This window comes from Miniopterus natalensis, chromosome 15 (assembly GCF_054644295.1).
Source record: "Miniopterus natalensis isolate mMinNat1 chromosome 15, mMinNat1.hap1, whole genome shotgun sequence".
Classification (NCBI taxonomy): Eukaryota; Metazoa; Chordata; class Mammalia; order Chiroptera; family Miniopteridae; genus Miniopterus; species Miniopterus natalensis.
In genome coordinates, this window is record NC_142095.1 from 43,801,449 (window position 1) to 43,816,979 (window position 15,531).

The 15,531-nt window shown below is 45.1% G+C and overlaps 1 protein-coding gene across 2 annotated transcripts in view; it reads left to right on the top strand.

Moving 5' to 3' along the window:
- The window catches only part of PTPRG (protein tyrosine phosphatase receptor type G), a 637,170-nt gene that overhangs the window by 496,360 nt on the left and 125,279 nt on the right, over positions 1-15,531 (top strand). For both annotated transcript variants that reach the window (XM_016223094.2, XM_087825063.1), the window contains exon 6: positions 133-199. In XM_016223094.2, the coding sequence (XP_016078580.2) occupies positions 133-199 (67 nt within the window). The remainder of the gene's footprint in view (positions 1-132; positions 200-15,531) is intronic.

Consider the following 15,531-nt stretch of genomic DNA (forward strand, 5'->3'; position numbering starts at 1 on the left):
TGGTGTATGTGAGACCTAAGCAGCTTGCTAGATAACATCTGTTTTTCCCTCCTTCTCTTTAGAAGATTAAACTGAGACTGTTGTGTCTGATGCCAGAATAGATTTAACCAATCATGTTTCTTTTACATGTAGGTCAGTCCAAGGGACAATTCTGCACTGGATCCTATTATCCATGGGTTGAAGGGCGTCGTACATCATGGTAAGTAAGCCGCGCACACTTCCTTTGGCTGGGAGGTGAAGGGCTAAGATCTCTACCTAAAGAAATGGGGTTATCTTGCCGAGGACAGAGGGTGACACTCATTCCTCATCCCTTGATGTTGAAGGGCATTAGAGCCATTATTTGATGGGTAAAGAGCACGCCCATTTATTACCTACAAATGGATCTGGGTTAACAGTAAGCAATTTATTTCTTTTCAGGTACCACTTTGAATGCCTATGTCATAAATCAAAGTGCCCTAAGATGTATCTACCGTTCATATGCGTTGAACCTGCCACTTGTCTCATATCTCTTTAAAAATATTCTCCTTTCAAGTATCTTTTAATTTATAAATTTCTTGATTTGCCTCTCAGATTGAGGGTAAAAATTTAAGTAGCCGTGACAAGTCATTAAACTTTGCCACATGTGAGCAGTGAACAGCACTACCAGCTCCTTGAATGCAGAAAGCCCGGCTGTCGTTCTGTGCAGCAGAAGTCTTGTCCTCAGGCATAAAACTGGGAGAGAAAGTAAGATAAATGGGTTCTGTCTTTCCCAACTGGTTTTTATTGGAGAGATTTTCCTGCAACTTTATTATTGGCAATACATCATTACCTATGACATCAGGATCCTCTAATTTCAAAAGTACCCTTGTCGCAGGGAGGGGCGGAGTCTAGATGTAATGTAATGATTTTCAAAGGTTTAATAATCTAATTAGAATTTCAAAGACATTGACAGAAATGGCATTAGTAATCATAATAAATCTCCCCTTCATCTCCAAGCTGTGATTAAATGTCTTCGCACCTTCTGGGAGGATTGTCTTTAGACATTAGCCAACTCTGCAGAACTTAACATTCCCCCCCCCCCCCCCCACCTTTATTTTAAGGGAAATTAAAACCAGTTGTCAGTGTTTGGTTGAAGCAAGTGAAATTTTGGATTAATTACTCTGCTCCTATATCATGCAGCAGGTGACAAGAATAAACCTAGTCACAGTAGTAAAGAGGTGACTGAAAATACCCCATGGAGGTTTTCATTGTAGGAAGTTTCCATTGTTTCCTCAGTTTCAGTTTGTTGTGTCTTTGAAGCGAACCTCACGGAGCTAGAAAGTAGGTCATATGACAGGTCCCCTAGGGAACAAGGCACCTTTGCCAGAACTGCTTCTGTCTGCACATTTGTGTTTTGATGTTGGTATCGAGAGTAGAGTTTGGGGGCTGGGAAATTCGCACTGTGCTCTGGGCAGCTTCGGCAGTGCAGAGAGAGCTGATGTCGTGGGCAACGCGTTGTGTAGTCTTCTGAGCTCCTTTCCCCGAAGATCCCCTTGAACACGCAATTGATCAGGCCCCTTGAAATTCCAGTCCACAGCGTAGATTATGAGTTTGGGAGTTGGAAACGTAGTAAATGATGGATAGATCTTCCTCCCTCCAGACTAGTCTTCTTTTTTAAAAACAGACAGACTGCAGAGAGTTCTAGAAACTTCAAAACAGGGCCCTGTTCTTCAGCCAGAGAGGAAGTGCCCCACCAGCTGTGGCATTTGAGTAGATCCAGGTGTTCTTATTTCCACAGTGATAACTGTTAAGGAGATTCCATGTGTTAAAGGTAACAGCAGGCTTCTGTTACCGCTCAGACCCCCACATCTCAGTGAGCTCACCGCATGGCATCACTCGTTCATGGGCTGTGTGCCAGCAGCGTGGTGTCTTTCCTCCTGTCTGTGATGCCCTCCAAGAGGCTGTAATATTAGGGAGACTTCACCTGGCACTGGGAGGGTGCGGGCGCCTGAGCCCCAGTTCTACCCTGGCTTCTAACTGAGAACTCCGGGGAGACCCGCAAAGGCGGTTCACTGACTTCTGCAGTAAGCATGTTGCACGTCTGCTCCGTGAGATCACAGGGTTGGCGTATCGGTTAGGACAGACACAGGCCAGCCTCGGGGACCTGGGAAGGAGGTGCAGGGCTGCCTCCCTCGGTCCATCTGCCCAGGTGTCACCCCTTTCAGCCGGTGCCTTTGCTGTTTCTGTTTCCTCTGTCAGGAAGGTTCCTGAAGACCCTTAGCTCACAGCAAGGGTGTCACCGTCTTACTATTTCAGTTCTCAGTTCAGACCTTGCCTCCTCAGAAAGTTCTTTCTTAATCACCTCATCAGATTACCCACCCTTTCCCCACTCCCTGTCACGTCATCTTAGGTTTCTTTTTCAAAGCGTTTAAAAAATATCTGAAATGACCTTGTTTGTTCATCACTCATATATTACCTGCTAAAGTGTAAGCTTCATGAGGGTGAGGAACCAGGTTTGTGTGGCCAAAAAGTGGATGCTCAATAAAATTAACCAAATGAGTGAACGAAGTAAGCATACAAATAAGTGACGATATCAAAGTGTAAAACCCAAAGAAGGGAGGAGACACCAAAGAGCCCCCGGGTTTTGCTTCGATTGGGAAGAGAACTGAGTGGGAGGATGTCTGGGAAGCAGGATTGGCCCTCAGTTCCCGGGCTGTTGCTGACTTCTGTGTTGGTAACCCTCCTCACTCTGTCCTTGCAGCAGAGAATGCACATTTGAAATAGCTAAAAAATATGTATGTTGTTGTTGGAACTAGAAGCGTTTTCAGCTGGAGGTCCTGTGAGGGATTTGAATGATCTGTTCATTTGATGGGACATAAATAATTGTGCCCTTCACAGAATCTCTGGCTTGGGAATGATGGTAGAGATGTGTAAAGAGAAAAAAGTCAATATGAATTTTTGTTGTAGTTCAGAATTGGCTTTGATTTCTTCAGCTCTGGGAGTCATATCTTAGAATATTAATTTCCCATTAAGTGAATGTTTTATTAATAGGAAGAGTCTCCTCTGTTCCTTCAGCTGAGATGGGGATGAGCAGTCTGGTCACATCAGCCAAGCACACTTGGCCCCTGGTCACTAGGGTTCTCTGTGGGGCAGACGCTGTGATGGAATTTTCAGTGCAGGAGAGTTTTTGGTGGGAGAGACTTCCTGCAAAGGACACAGAAGAGAGGAATTAAGAGCAGGTGGTGCAAGTGTGGGGACCGCTACCCAGGCCTGACACCTCCCAGAGGGGTCAGGGGAGCCAGGGGTGTGGCTGAAGGCAGCTTTAAGAAAGTCATGGCCAGGCCATCAGGCAACCGCAGAGCCAAGGCTGCCGGGGGAGGAGTGGCTGAGCCCTGGTCCCCCAGCATGTTTAGTCATTGGCTGGAGCACCCAGTGAGCACGGTGTCCACGTGGAAACAGTGGTGGATCCCGAGGCGCGGAGGCTACAGGCCGTCAGCTAACAAGGCTCCTCGAGGCAACTGTCCATGGAAGGAAGATCTTAGGGGTGCACTTCCATGCCTGGCACAGTGGTTCACGTTCCTCAAAGACATTTTCCAAATCGCATCTTGGCCCTCTCGCTTTTAAAAGGCTCAGTGGTTCATACAGCAGTGCTGGGTCCTTTTGTGCATGGTTATGAAGTACTTAATCCAAGTACACCATGAAGCCCGGTATCGAGGGCGCCACAGACATAGACCAGCCTTCATGGAGCTTATGGACTCTTGGGAGAGACATACAGTTAATCATATAATCAAAGAGTGGGGAGCAGAACATTCAACTCAGACGTGGGGGTTTAGGGAAGGAGTCTCAGACAAAGCGACCACTAAGACTTAAAGAAGGGGAGTGGTGGCAGGAGGGAGACTTAAAGAGCGCGCAGAGATTGTCTAGGTAGAGAAGGGAGCACAGGGCTCAGGCAGGACCCGCATAGATGAAGGTGCCTGCTGGTGAGAGGTGGCACGTTTGAGGCGCTGAGCTCAGCGACATTGCTTCTCTAATGCTGGGGATACCTCTTGGCAAAACAGTACTATTTCTTACGTGTTTATTTTTCTATATAAATTGTGACTTTTACAAACTCGAGAGCCATGAAGAAATATAACTAGAATGGAGAGAGGTGATTTGCCATGGATTCTGGTCCTGTCTATCCATTGAGCAATAGAAGGGAGCACATCAAAGTATCTAATCAGGTATTTTACTTACTACCAGCATCCATTAGAGAGGAAAGATTTAGGGAGCAAATGTGAACCCTATTTGCTGCATTGACTGAGTCATTTTCAGGGCTTTTATATACAAGAACCAGCCCCTGCGAGTAGCCGCACCTCTTAAAAATATTGGTATCAGCCCATGCACCGAAGGGTTGAGGGTTCGATTCCTGGTCAAGGGCACATAACCTTGGTTGCAGGTTTGCTCCCTGCCCCCTGTCGGGGCGAATGCAGGAGGCAACCAGTTGATGTCTCTCTCTCACATCATTGTTTCTCTCTCTCTCCCTTCCTCCCTTCTCCTCTCTCTGAAAAACAATTGAAAACTATCCTCAGGCGAGGATTAACTATATATGTGTGTGTATATATATGTGTATGTATGTATATGTGTATATATACATACATACACATATATATGTTCTAAAATACTTTGTCAAGTTCTAATTTTTAAAAATCCATTTTACTTGCGTCCATAATCCACCTCCACAAGCTTGTGTGTGAACTGGTATGGAAACGTGGCCTTCCCTGATACATCGTTTTACGCAATTGACCAGTGCTAAGAAATGTACATTATATCCTATGTCAATTAAAAAGTATTTACTTTTTTCTTTCAAGTTTTTGGATTACCTACTTTTGTTCTTTCCCATAGTGTCCAGCCAGAAAAAGTCCAGCGGGCTGTGTGTGTGCAGATTCTAGGACACTGCCAAAGGCATCGAAACACTAACCACTCCTCATATCAGTTAGCTAAGAAAGACCAGGTTTTTATTTTTGAAAGGAAACTTGCTAATAGTGATTGCTGGTTATTGAGCTTTGACTACCTGTCCCTCTTTTCCTGTCCCCCTCCTCGCCACCACTTCCCTCTTCCCGAATGTACCACTTTGGTGTATGTGTGTGTGGGCAGTTAGAAATTGCCCAAGACACCATTCGGAGTGAGATGACTCATCTTCCTATCGTTGCTCCCTGGGCTCTTCCAAGAAACCCATCAGTGAAAGTACAAGTAAATTACTACCTGAGAACACCCTTCTATGAATGTCACAAAATGAGGCTTTCGGAAGCTTTCCTTGTTAACACTCATGGACTATGACAAGGTCGAAAGTTTCTTTGCCGAGTAGCTTCCCTAACTGGTTTATTCTCTGGGCTCACTTTTGTGGTGTTTTCCACCTGGTTTCTCTCCTGCCCTGGGTGCTCACCATCAACTCCCCAAATCTGTGGACAGAGTCCTAGAACAGCTGGAGTCAGTCTAGACATCTTCCAGGCGGGGAAGAGATGGAGTGAATTTGCCAAGTGCCTATGTGGCCAAGTGTTCTCACGTGGCATCAGTGCGGGTGCGCCTCGTCTGTCCCACCAGCTAGAGTGGAGGTTTCTACAACCAAGAACAGCCTGAGGAGACCCTGGGCTGGAGCAATCTGAATTCCTTCTCACGCAGAGGGTGGGCTTTATCTTACACAGCTGCTCTGCATCACGGGCCAAAGATACACTCTGTCAAAAGAAACCCACCCCAGGGGCGGTGCTCCTGGCACTCCACACTGCTGTGGGGGTGCAGGTGGCACAGCCTTCTGAAGGCCATGTGGCCATTTCTGCCAGCTACATACATCTTACCCGCCGAGCCAGCAATTGCACATGTAGATGGATACCCAGGAAAAATACCCACGAAGGACTTGTACCCTGGAGCTTTGTTTGTAACAGTCCCACAGTTGGGAACAGCCCAGGTATTTCCTGGTATACAGGTTTATAGTATATTCATACCGGGAATATCATTACCCAGCAATTGAAAATAATGAAATATTTGTTTTACATAAAATCTTCCATTTATGTAAAGTTCAAGAACAGGCAAAACTCATCTGTGGTGACAAAAGTCAGAAAGTGGGGTGGAGGGATATATTGAATGAGAAAGGGATATGAGGGAACTTTTTTAGGTGATAAAAAAAAAGTATATATCTTGATCTGGAAGGTGACTACATAGGAATAATATAAAAATATAATATAAAAATATAAAATACCCCTTAGATTTGTGCATTTGACTATTTGTAAATTAAGGAAAAGCCCATATGTATTATACATTAACTTCTCAGCGGTACTTCATGCACAGAGCTCAAAAGTAATCTAGCAGCATGCACTAGATAGTTAACTATGAAAAGTCCTGACAGCTCCAGTGTGGGTGAGCATATGAATGCCCGGGTCTCTGATTCTTGCTGAAAACAGTTCGGTGGTATCTAGCCATCTTCATTCAGCGGTCCCACTCCTGGGTGTCCCCAGAGAAACCCAGACACAAGTGTGCCATGGGAAATGTGCAAAGATGTCTGTGGCATTGTTTTGTCCAAGTGCCCCAACCTGGAACCGCCCCACATGGCTGTCATTAGCAAGCTGGATAAATACAGCCCAGTGTCGTCATACAACAAAACACTTCACCCCATGAAAAGAGTGAGAACCTGCCTGCCACGGGGGCAGCACTGAGAACCATTGAGTGTTCCTCAGCCTGAAGCTCAGACAGTGAGAAGCCCTACCCTGTGGTTTAGGAGTGCACATGCAGGTGGTGAAACTAAAAGCCATGCAAAGCACCGATCATTTAAAAAGAGACTGGGGTTACTTCTAGGCAGGATAGGGAAGTGAGGAGGGTCTGGCCTGGCCCGGGGAGGGGCCAGGGCTTCTCCCCTCCTGAGAGGTGGTCACACGGGCGCTCACTTGGTTATTTGTCCACAGCACATTTGTGTTTTGTGCAGCTTTCTGCACATGTGTTAAATTTCAGAATCAAAGCAGACAATGATTAGCCTTACAGAGTAGGAGATTCAAACGGTGCTTCCCTCTGGGACACGTCAAGTACCAAGTGGCCCAATAACAAGCAAAGAGGAAAGTGACAGCACTTTCTCATAAACTTTTTACCATAAGCACCCTTGGCAGGTTGTTTGTTCTCTCTACAAATTGATTTCAGGCCAAAGAAAGAACTGTGGCTGCCTTGGGATTGTATCATTAAGAGATGAATTGGGAAGCCAATACCTCCTTTCAGGATTCAGAGAAAGGAAGTCAGAAGTCGAGGGGGTGGGGTGTCAGGTGACAGGACTGAAAACAAGCCTTTCGCTGCTGCTGTGCTGTTCGCTGGCTTTGTACTGAGTGAGGGTCTAATCAGCCGGACAGGCAAGGCCGAGTCCTCCAGGAACCCTCTGAGATACCACTGCCATGGCCCCCGTCATACAGAATGGCAAGGAAAGCAGGCAGAGGCTGGGGGGCTTGAACCAAGGTCTTTGTGACTTCGGACTGGCCCTCATTACTCCCAGGCACCCGCTGTCTGTTCTCTGCCCCCGTCACCACCGCATCTTTCAGTCTTGACTGAGGCTCGTCATATAGGCTGTTGACAGGGCAAGTGTTTGAGAAATTCATGGCCCTTATTCTGTCATCATCATTCCAGCAACATTGCCATTGTCCCTGGGCTTGAACATAGTGGCGTAAACTTTCTGTCTGAGGCTAAATGGCTAAAGTTTCTTAAAAATATATTTTATGGACTTTGGAAGAAAAGGTCAAGTCCTAGAACAAGGAACTTTTGGAAAAAAATTGAACTATTAGGCAGAAATAGTGGTCTGCGTCTTTGCAGTCTGGCAGCGAGAAGACGGAGCAGAGATGAGTTAAGGGTTCAAGGGGTGCTTGCCTGTTTTGCGTACGTGAACGTGAGGCTCCTTTAATCACAGCGTCTGCGCACCCTCCTGTCCATCCAGTGCCTAGTAAGTGCTGGTCAAGGTGGTGAGGGGAAGCTGATGAACAAGATTTCCCCTCCCTTTGGGAAAATTTTAATCTCATGAGGATTTTTTTTATTTTTTATTTTGCCTTGCTATTCTTGGTGCTAAAGGTCAAGAAGACTAGTATTATTTGCCTGCAGAGTAATCTTGTGTGCACAGGAATAAGCAGTTAGAACTTGGGAAGGAGTTTTATAAAAAGTCTGCATAGTGGAGTGCTTCTAAAGAAATGGAATTTTGTTGATGCTACTGACCAAGGACTCTGGAACAGTGCCTGAGAGCCCAGGCTGGCTTGGGTTTGAAGTCTGGCTCTCTGACTTTAGGGCTGTGTGATCCTGTACAGATTGCTGCACCTCTCTGTCCCTGGGGTTCCGCCTTGTGGATAACAAAAGTATCTGCCTCATGGGTATTAATGCTAAATGCTTTGAGACAGGGAAAGTACCTACTGGCATGCATTCACTGTCTTCTGAAGCACAGGTCAGCAAGTACAATCTGCTGGCCAAATCTGGCCTGCAGTCTGTTGTTGTAAATAAAGTTTTATTGGAACCCAACCACTCTCGTTTGTTTACATATTGCCTGTGACTGCTTTCACGCTGCAAGGGCAGAGTAGCTGTGAAACTGACACTATCTGGCCTGCAGAGCCTTAAATACTGACTCTCTACACAAAATGTGTGTCAACCCTGCTTTGTCTTAGTGGCTATTATAGTAGCTCTACTAATACTGTCGTCTTCACGCAGTAGTATGTTTATGTCAGGACAATGTAAACACCCCCTCAGGTCCTTACTTACCATTTGATAGGCTTTACGGAGATGGACTTGATTTTGCCCAAGTCATCATGTGATCGAAATGTATTTCAACTGAACTCAAGAGGGTTTTATTTTAGTGTTTACCTTAAAGAAAGGTAGTGCTGTGGTATCTACAGCCCACTGGTAGTTTTGAGCATCTTAACATGTGACAGAGTTTCCCGTGTGAAGTTTATGTTTGCATCGTTGAATTAGATGGAACTTTCCTGAAGTGAGCTAAAAATACGCAGCACCTTGGTCTTGACTAATTGGCTTCTGTCTGTTGTGGATCCGGGAAGGGCAGATGCTTATCTGAACACTTTTGATCTCAAAATCTTCTCAAAACAGGCGCACTTAGGCCATTTCCACGGTTTCCTGGATTTCTGCCGTGTCCAAACCTCCACCATACATGTTAGCTATTTCCATTTCTTTTCTTAGCTAAAGCCAGGAAATGGGATGCTGTCTGGCTTCTATTATATCATTAATAGTGTTGTTAACAATAGTGTCGAGACAGAAAAAGACTTCAAAGGTGATTCCTTTGGGGTTAAATTTGAATTTGAGGCTGGTTCTTATTTCGCCAGCCTTCTCTGTCAATATTTTGTTATTTGAACAGAGTTACAAGAGTGCAGGGAAATGTGCTTTTCCTGGTTGTTCCGATGGGATGTGGAGAGCAGAGAGTGTAAAAATGTGTGTCCGGTTACCTGTTGCAGGAGCGCTTGCTAAAGCACAGAGGCTGCCGCGTGACATTCTTACCTGCTCCGTGGTGATCCGTGGTGGCAGAGTGGCAGTGTGTAGTGGCCAAGGGCACGGGCTCTGGTTTTAATGGCAGTCCTGCTCTTTACTAGTTGTACAACCTGCTCAAATCACCTAAGCTCTTTATGGCTCAGTTTCCTCAACTGTGTAATGAGGTAGTAATAACAGCAACCTTACTGGTTTGTCCTGAGGAGCGGGTGACACTGTACACACTCGCGCCTGGCACGTGACAGCACGCCTGCCACCACCAGCACTGCTATTGCTGCTAACGAGCAGGGAGGCCGTGTAGAGACAGGATGATTGTGGAGCTCCGAGCTCTGTCTCCGTCACGGCCTGGCTATCAAGATAGGATGTGAGCTGCTTGACTCCGTTGGGTCGTGCAAAAATAAAACGAAGTGGTGAAGACAGTGGCAAAAAGGATGACTTGGGGCTTGGTGAAGGGAGTCCCTGTGAGAACAGGCTAGTGGGTGGGGAACCAGAAAGCGGGTGAAAGGAAGGAGCAGCAGCCTCTCTCCTGTTAGCCCCTAGCTGTGCACCTGGCCCGGCCAGGGTGCTCGATACACGCAGTCTTTTTAATCCACAGCAGCACAGTGAGATAGGAATTTCTAATCCCATGGAAAGATGGGTAAACTGAGGTTCAGAGAGATTGGCTAATTTGTCCCTGCTCATGCAGCAGAGCAGTGATTTGAGCCCAGTGTTATTGGACTCAAAAATGCACTCTCTTCCTAGCTCTGCTGTGCCAGTGTCTATTTCTAGCATTGACAAACTTCCTGATTATTGGCAAAATCACTTAACTCTTGTGTGCCTCAGTTTCCCCTCTGTGAATTAAATCATTGACTGAGTATCAGAAGGAAGCCAAAGGAATGTACACACGGTGCCAGTTATGGCCACCAGAACCACGCAGGGGAGAGAGGCAGGCAATGGAACCATTCAGGGATAACACTGAGCGGTCACTATTTGACTCTATCACTTAAATGTCATGTTTATTTCCTTAATTGTTGACAAGACCCTGTTCTTCATATAATTTCTCTTTGGAAATATTAATTTCAACACATGTTTTATTCAAATGTCAACTCTTAAATGCCATAGTTGGCCAACTGAAGCCACCAATAAACTCAAGGAGGCTAGATGTCTTTAAACCAGGGTAGAGTGGCTGTTTCATGACCTTGGAGCCCCCTGTGTATGTTTGATTACAGGAATCTGAGTAATCAGGTGGACCTTCTCTTGCTACGACCCTGTAATAATTCTAGTAACTCATGCCATAATATGGGCCTCTAGGGTTTCTCTGGACTGTTCCCACAGGGAAGGCCAAGGGCCGTGTACTTAATCTCTGCCCACTGGTGGAGAGTTTCTGCATTGGAAGACCCAGATTCACTCCTGACCTCACTGTATAATCCTGGTGCAATCACTTTTCCTCTCTGGACCCTGTTTGCCTCATTTGTAAAATGAAATGGAACTAGTGTCCTTTGAAACCCTTTGGAGCCCCACATTCTCTGTGGTTCTTGGGTAACTTCCCTGGGATCTCCTCATGATGTCAGTCTAGTGCTTGTTCCTTAAAATCATCTCTCGTGAAGTCCTGTAAGTAGCTGTACCTTGCACACGGGCCAGCCCCATTTCATTGTCCAGCCTTTCCCATTTCACCCTCCTTATTTATCACAGAGATGACACGCCTGATGGTCAGCATCCAGTTATGTACAGCTAGTATCAGTGCTTATATTTAGATCATAAAATTAATTCCTTGGCTCCCACTGGGAGGCCTTGCCAGCATCCTGATTATAATATTATGCTTTCTGACCTCCCTGATGGCTTCCTAGTGCCAGGCTCCTAAAATCCCTGAGTCTGGTCCTCAGGCTCTTTCTTTCCATCCTGACCTCCCGTTTCTGCTCCTGTGTTGTCACCAGCCAGTCGGACCCATTGCTGCTCTCAGGTCACAGAGTCCATTCGTGGCTGGTCCAGACTTAACCCACAGCTGCTGCCTCCATGTCTAGTGTTTCGGCTGCCTCACAATTTTTAGCCAAATTCCAGTGGTACTTAACCGGCAGCTGATTTTTTTCATCCTAGAGTCTGTCATGTTCTCCTGAGGTAGCCGCATGGTTCACTTCCACCTTCAGGTTTTTAATCAAATGATTCCTTCTTAATGATCCTTCCCTTAAAATTGCCATTTTCTAAACAGTAGTCAGGGGAGATGTCACTGAGAAACATGTCGTTCAAACATGACTAAGTTGTTAGCAGCTGAAAGGCATTTGGTCTAAAATCGGCCATGAACAGAGAGCAGTGAAGCAAAGTTCCAGGCAGAGTGAAGAGCCAGTGCAAAGGGCCTGGGGTAGCGTGATAGGGAACAGCAAAGAGGCCAGTGTGGCTCTACCTAGGACTCAGAAAGTAGCAGTGGATGAGGCCTGCAAAGGGAGGGTGTAGGAGCCCATCGATATAGTCCTGGTAGAAACTGGCTACTCAAGTGTGGTCAGCATTATTAACATGCAGAATCTCAGCCCCCTCCGCAGACTTACTGGGTAAGCATCTCCATTTAACAAGCCCCCTGGGTGATTTGCATGCATATATTAACTTTGAGTAGCACTGTCATAAACTTTCCCCAATTTAGGGTGACCTAATACCCAGTTTTTATCACTGTCACCCCCTCCCTACCCTTCCTGACACGAAGCAGCCCTACCCCAGTAATTTTAAGTGTTTAAGAAAGATTAATAGTTTTTTCTTATAAAAGTTTTGGGAAATCCTGAGTAAATAAGCAATCATTAGGCTAAAAATAGAAGCTTGGGCTTTCTGTTGTTAGTTTATCTTATGCACTTCCCTAAAACTGGCTGATTGCTTGATTTGGGGGTGGGATAGGTGTCCTTCCCTGCAGACCACCACATGCTGTCCATACATCTTCCAGTGTAACACTGCTCATTGTGGGGATGTGTGTGTGTGTGTGTATACTTTTGAGTAATTCCACAATTCTTGGTTACTGCTGCATAGGTCTTGTCTGTATGTTGATTATTCATCATATCTTATAAAGGCTTTTCCTTTTTCTTATATAACTAAGGCGTTGAAAATATTAGGTTATTAACACACTGAAAAAATGCAATCAATCAGATGATTATCATCTAATGTTTTAATGATCACATTTTTAATCCAATTATGCATGTTTGAATCTTTCAAATTTTCTTTAATTAAAGATTGCCTCCTGGCACTGCTATCAGAAATAAGAAATTGAGCAGAATTGAGCCAGATATAATTTAATGTTGAAAGGAAACTGCCAGGATAACTGAGCTGCGCTAGGCTTAATGGCTGACCATGACTTGAAAGCCCTCAGACAAAATTTTCTAATTGATAAGAAAAATTTAATCATCTTCGGTTATACTCTGTTGGCATTCTAATAGGTATTTCTTTTTCTAAATAAATGTCCCCTAACGGATTATTCATATTGTCGTTCAGAATGCTCAAAAGTGAAAGACAGAGTTGGGTGAAATGTAGACTACTTAATACAGTGTGTGTTTTAATATAAAAGTCATTCATTATTCATTTCTGCAATTTGAATAACTTTGAGTTTAGCATCCCTGTTCCTCATCTTTCTCTTTGATGAACAATTAATTATTAAACTATAATATTGTCTACGTACGGCACTGGGATGGCTGAGAGTGGATATGAGATGCATTTCTTTTCCGTTCTCTCATCTGGTGGTGCACAGTGCCTACTCATTGTGGTGTGGAAGGAGTGGTGGTGTAAGCAGAGGGTTTCAAATATTTTTCTCAACTAGTTCAGTGGCTGGGATAGGAATGTTTTGAATTCAAATTACTACTTAGGATAAAAATTGGAGGCAGAAGACTGATCAGGATGGGTTTGAAGTCCAACTGCCCTTTCATAATAAGCACTTATATGCGCTTGTCCCGTGCCTAAGCCTGTAGCTAGTGTTAATTCGTTTAATATTCAGAATCTCCTTATGAAGTCGATAGTATTAGAATCCCATTTTACAGATGAGGGTTCAGTCACCGGGGAGGTTCAATAACTTGTCTTAGGTCAGACCTTTGTGTAGACGAGTTAGGATTCAAATCTTGGAGGCCTGGTCCTAGCAGTTCTCCCCGTCTTACAGTATCTATGTTTATTAGGATTTTCTTAGTGGAATAGTTTGAGTTTTTAGCTGAAAAGTGAATTCTTCCTTCTTCCCGGTACCTGTACTCGGGAACTTCCAGTTTGGGGTCCAGCCAGTTGAGCGCCTCGTGGCTTATGTGAGCTTTGTGGGCAGGGTGCTAGAAATGTAGGGCTACCATTTCTAAAATTATTTCTGACTTAGAATTAAGTATCATGAGCGCCCCACTTGTCAGCGGAGCACTACCGGTGGGACTGAGCAGGAAATGGTATTTTCAGGAAGATCAGTAAAAGCTGATGTTAAATTTCAACTTAAAACTCAAGGAGGAAAGAAAACAATTCAAGAGTTAATTCTGTAATGTATGTTCACAAAAGAGACTGTCATTAGTGACGGAGACACCTGAACATATAGCACACTTCCCCAGTTCTGGTTATGACTGTCAAGGTGACTCTCTAACCTTGGCCCCCAACCCCCAGCATGGCTTAAAATAAGGGAGGTGCCCTAGCTGGGTGGCTCAGTTGGTTGGAGTGTGGTCTTGTGCACAAAAGGGTTTCGGATTTGATCTCTGGTTGAGGTGGGGCGGGGGGCAATCTGTTTCTCTTTCACACATCTCTCTCTCTCTCTCTCTCTCTCTCTCTCTCTCATATCAGTGAACATACCCTTAGGTAAGGATAAAAATAATAATAATAAGGGAGATAAAATGTGGCCTGAGGGCCAAATCAATTCTGCTGCCTGTTTTTGTATGGTCCCTAAGCTAAGAATGGTTTTTACATTTGCACCTTAACGAAATGAAATGCTATTTCTCCCCAAAATAATTTCATTCGTATTATAGAAGATCCATATTTAAAAAATTAACCTCAGTGATTTTTAATAATGTTAAATATTATTTAACATTTTAAATAATGTTAATAAGGGAGCCCATACAGGAACTCACTCTCCAGATCCTGTTGAAACAGTTCCCTTCTGAAACCTAGTCTCCTGAGACTGGCAGCCCAGGCGTTTCTGCTGTATCTTTTATGTTCTGTGAAGCCCCGGCCTCTTCCCGGAGTGGGTGCTTTCTGTGCGGCTCTGTCTCTGTGTGACATGCAAGGACTGGTGACTTCCTGTCTGCCTGCGGCATTCTTAACTGCAACCCTAATGTTGGTTTGGGCCCCTCTGGGAAAACTAGAGATTTTCTGCTCCTTCAGTCTGGAGCCCTTGATCCTGAGGCAGGTTGTGTGCTGCGCTGTGAGGCCAAGTTCACTTTCAACATGAGGGAGAAATGAAGGTGGTGATTTTCTGGTCTGCGATGTCAGGCCCTACGCACCCTCAGTTGCTTCAGGCCTTGTGTTGACTATTTACACAGCCCAGGAAGTGCAAGCAGATGCCAAAACGTTTCCTCTCTTAGCCAGACCAGTCCCAGCCAGGCACGCTTGCAGAGGTCCCCCATCATTAGGCTGCCGGGAACCAGGCTTAAATTGAAGCCCAGACTTCCCAGTGGGCGCAGGGACAAATCCATTATGTCCAGCCTGTTGTCAGACAGAAACCGCTTTTGTCATTTTGATTATAGAGCCCTATAATTTGAGGACTTTTGCATTTATTGTTAATATTTAATATTTCCTTTTAAAAACCAAATTGAAAACCTATGTAAGAATCAGCCAAGGTTTCTGAGCCGCATGGGTAACTGCAGCTACTTCACTGTTCACTGGTGACCTTGGGCTTTAGTTACTTAACCTCTCCATGCCTTGTTTTCACAGGTGTGAAATTGTGGCATTAAAAGTATGGACTTCATGGGGTCATGAAGTGAGTGTGCGGTGATGGTTTAGAATAATGGAAGTCTGCCCTGGCCGGGTGGCTCAGTTGCTTGGGCGTTGTCTGATATACCGAAAAGTTGCTGGTTCAGTTCCCGGTCAGGGCACATGCCTGGGTTGTGGGCTTAATCCCCAGTGAGGAGCGTGCAGGAGGCACCCGATAGATATTCCTTCTCCCCTCCCCCCCCCCAAAATCAATTAAAAACC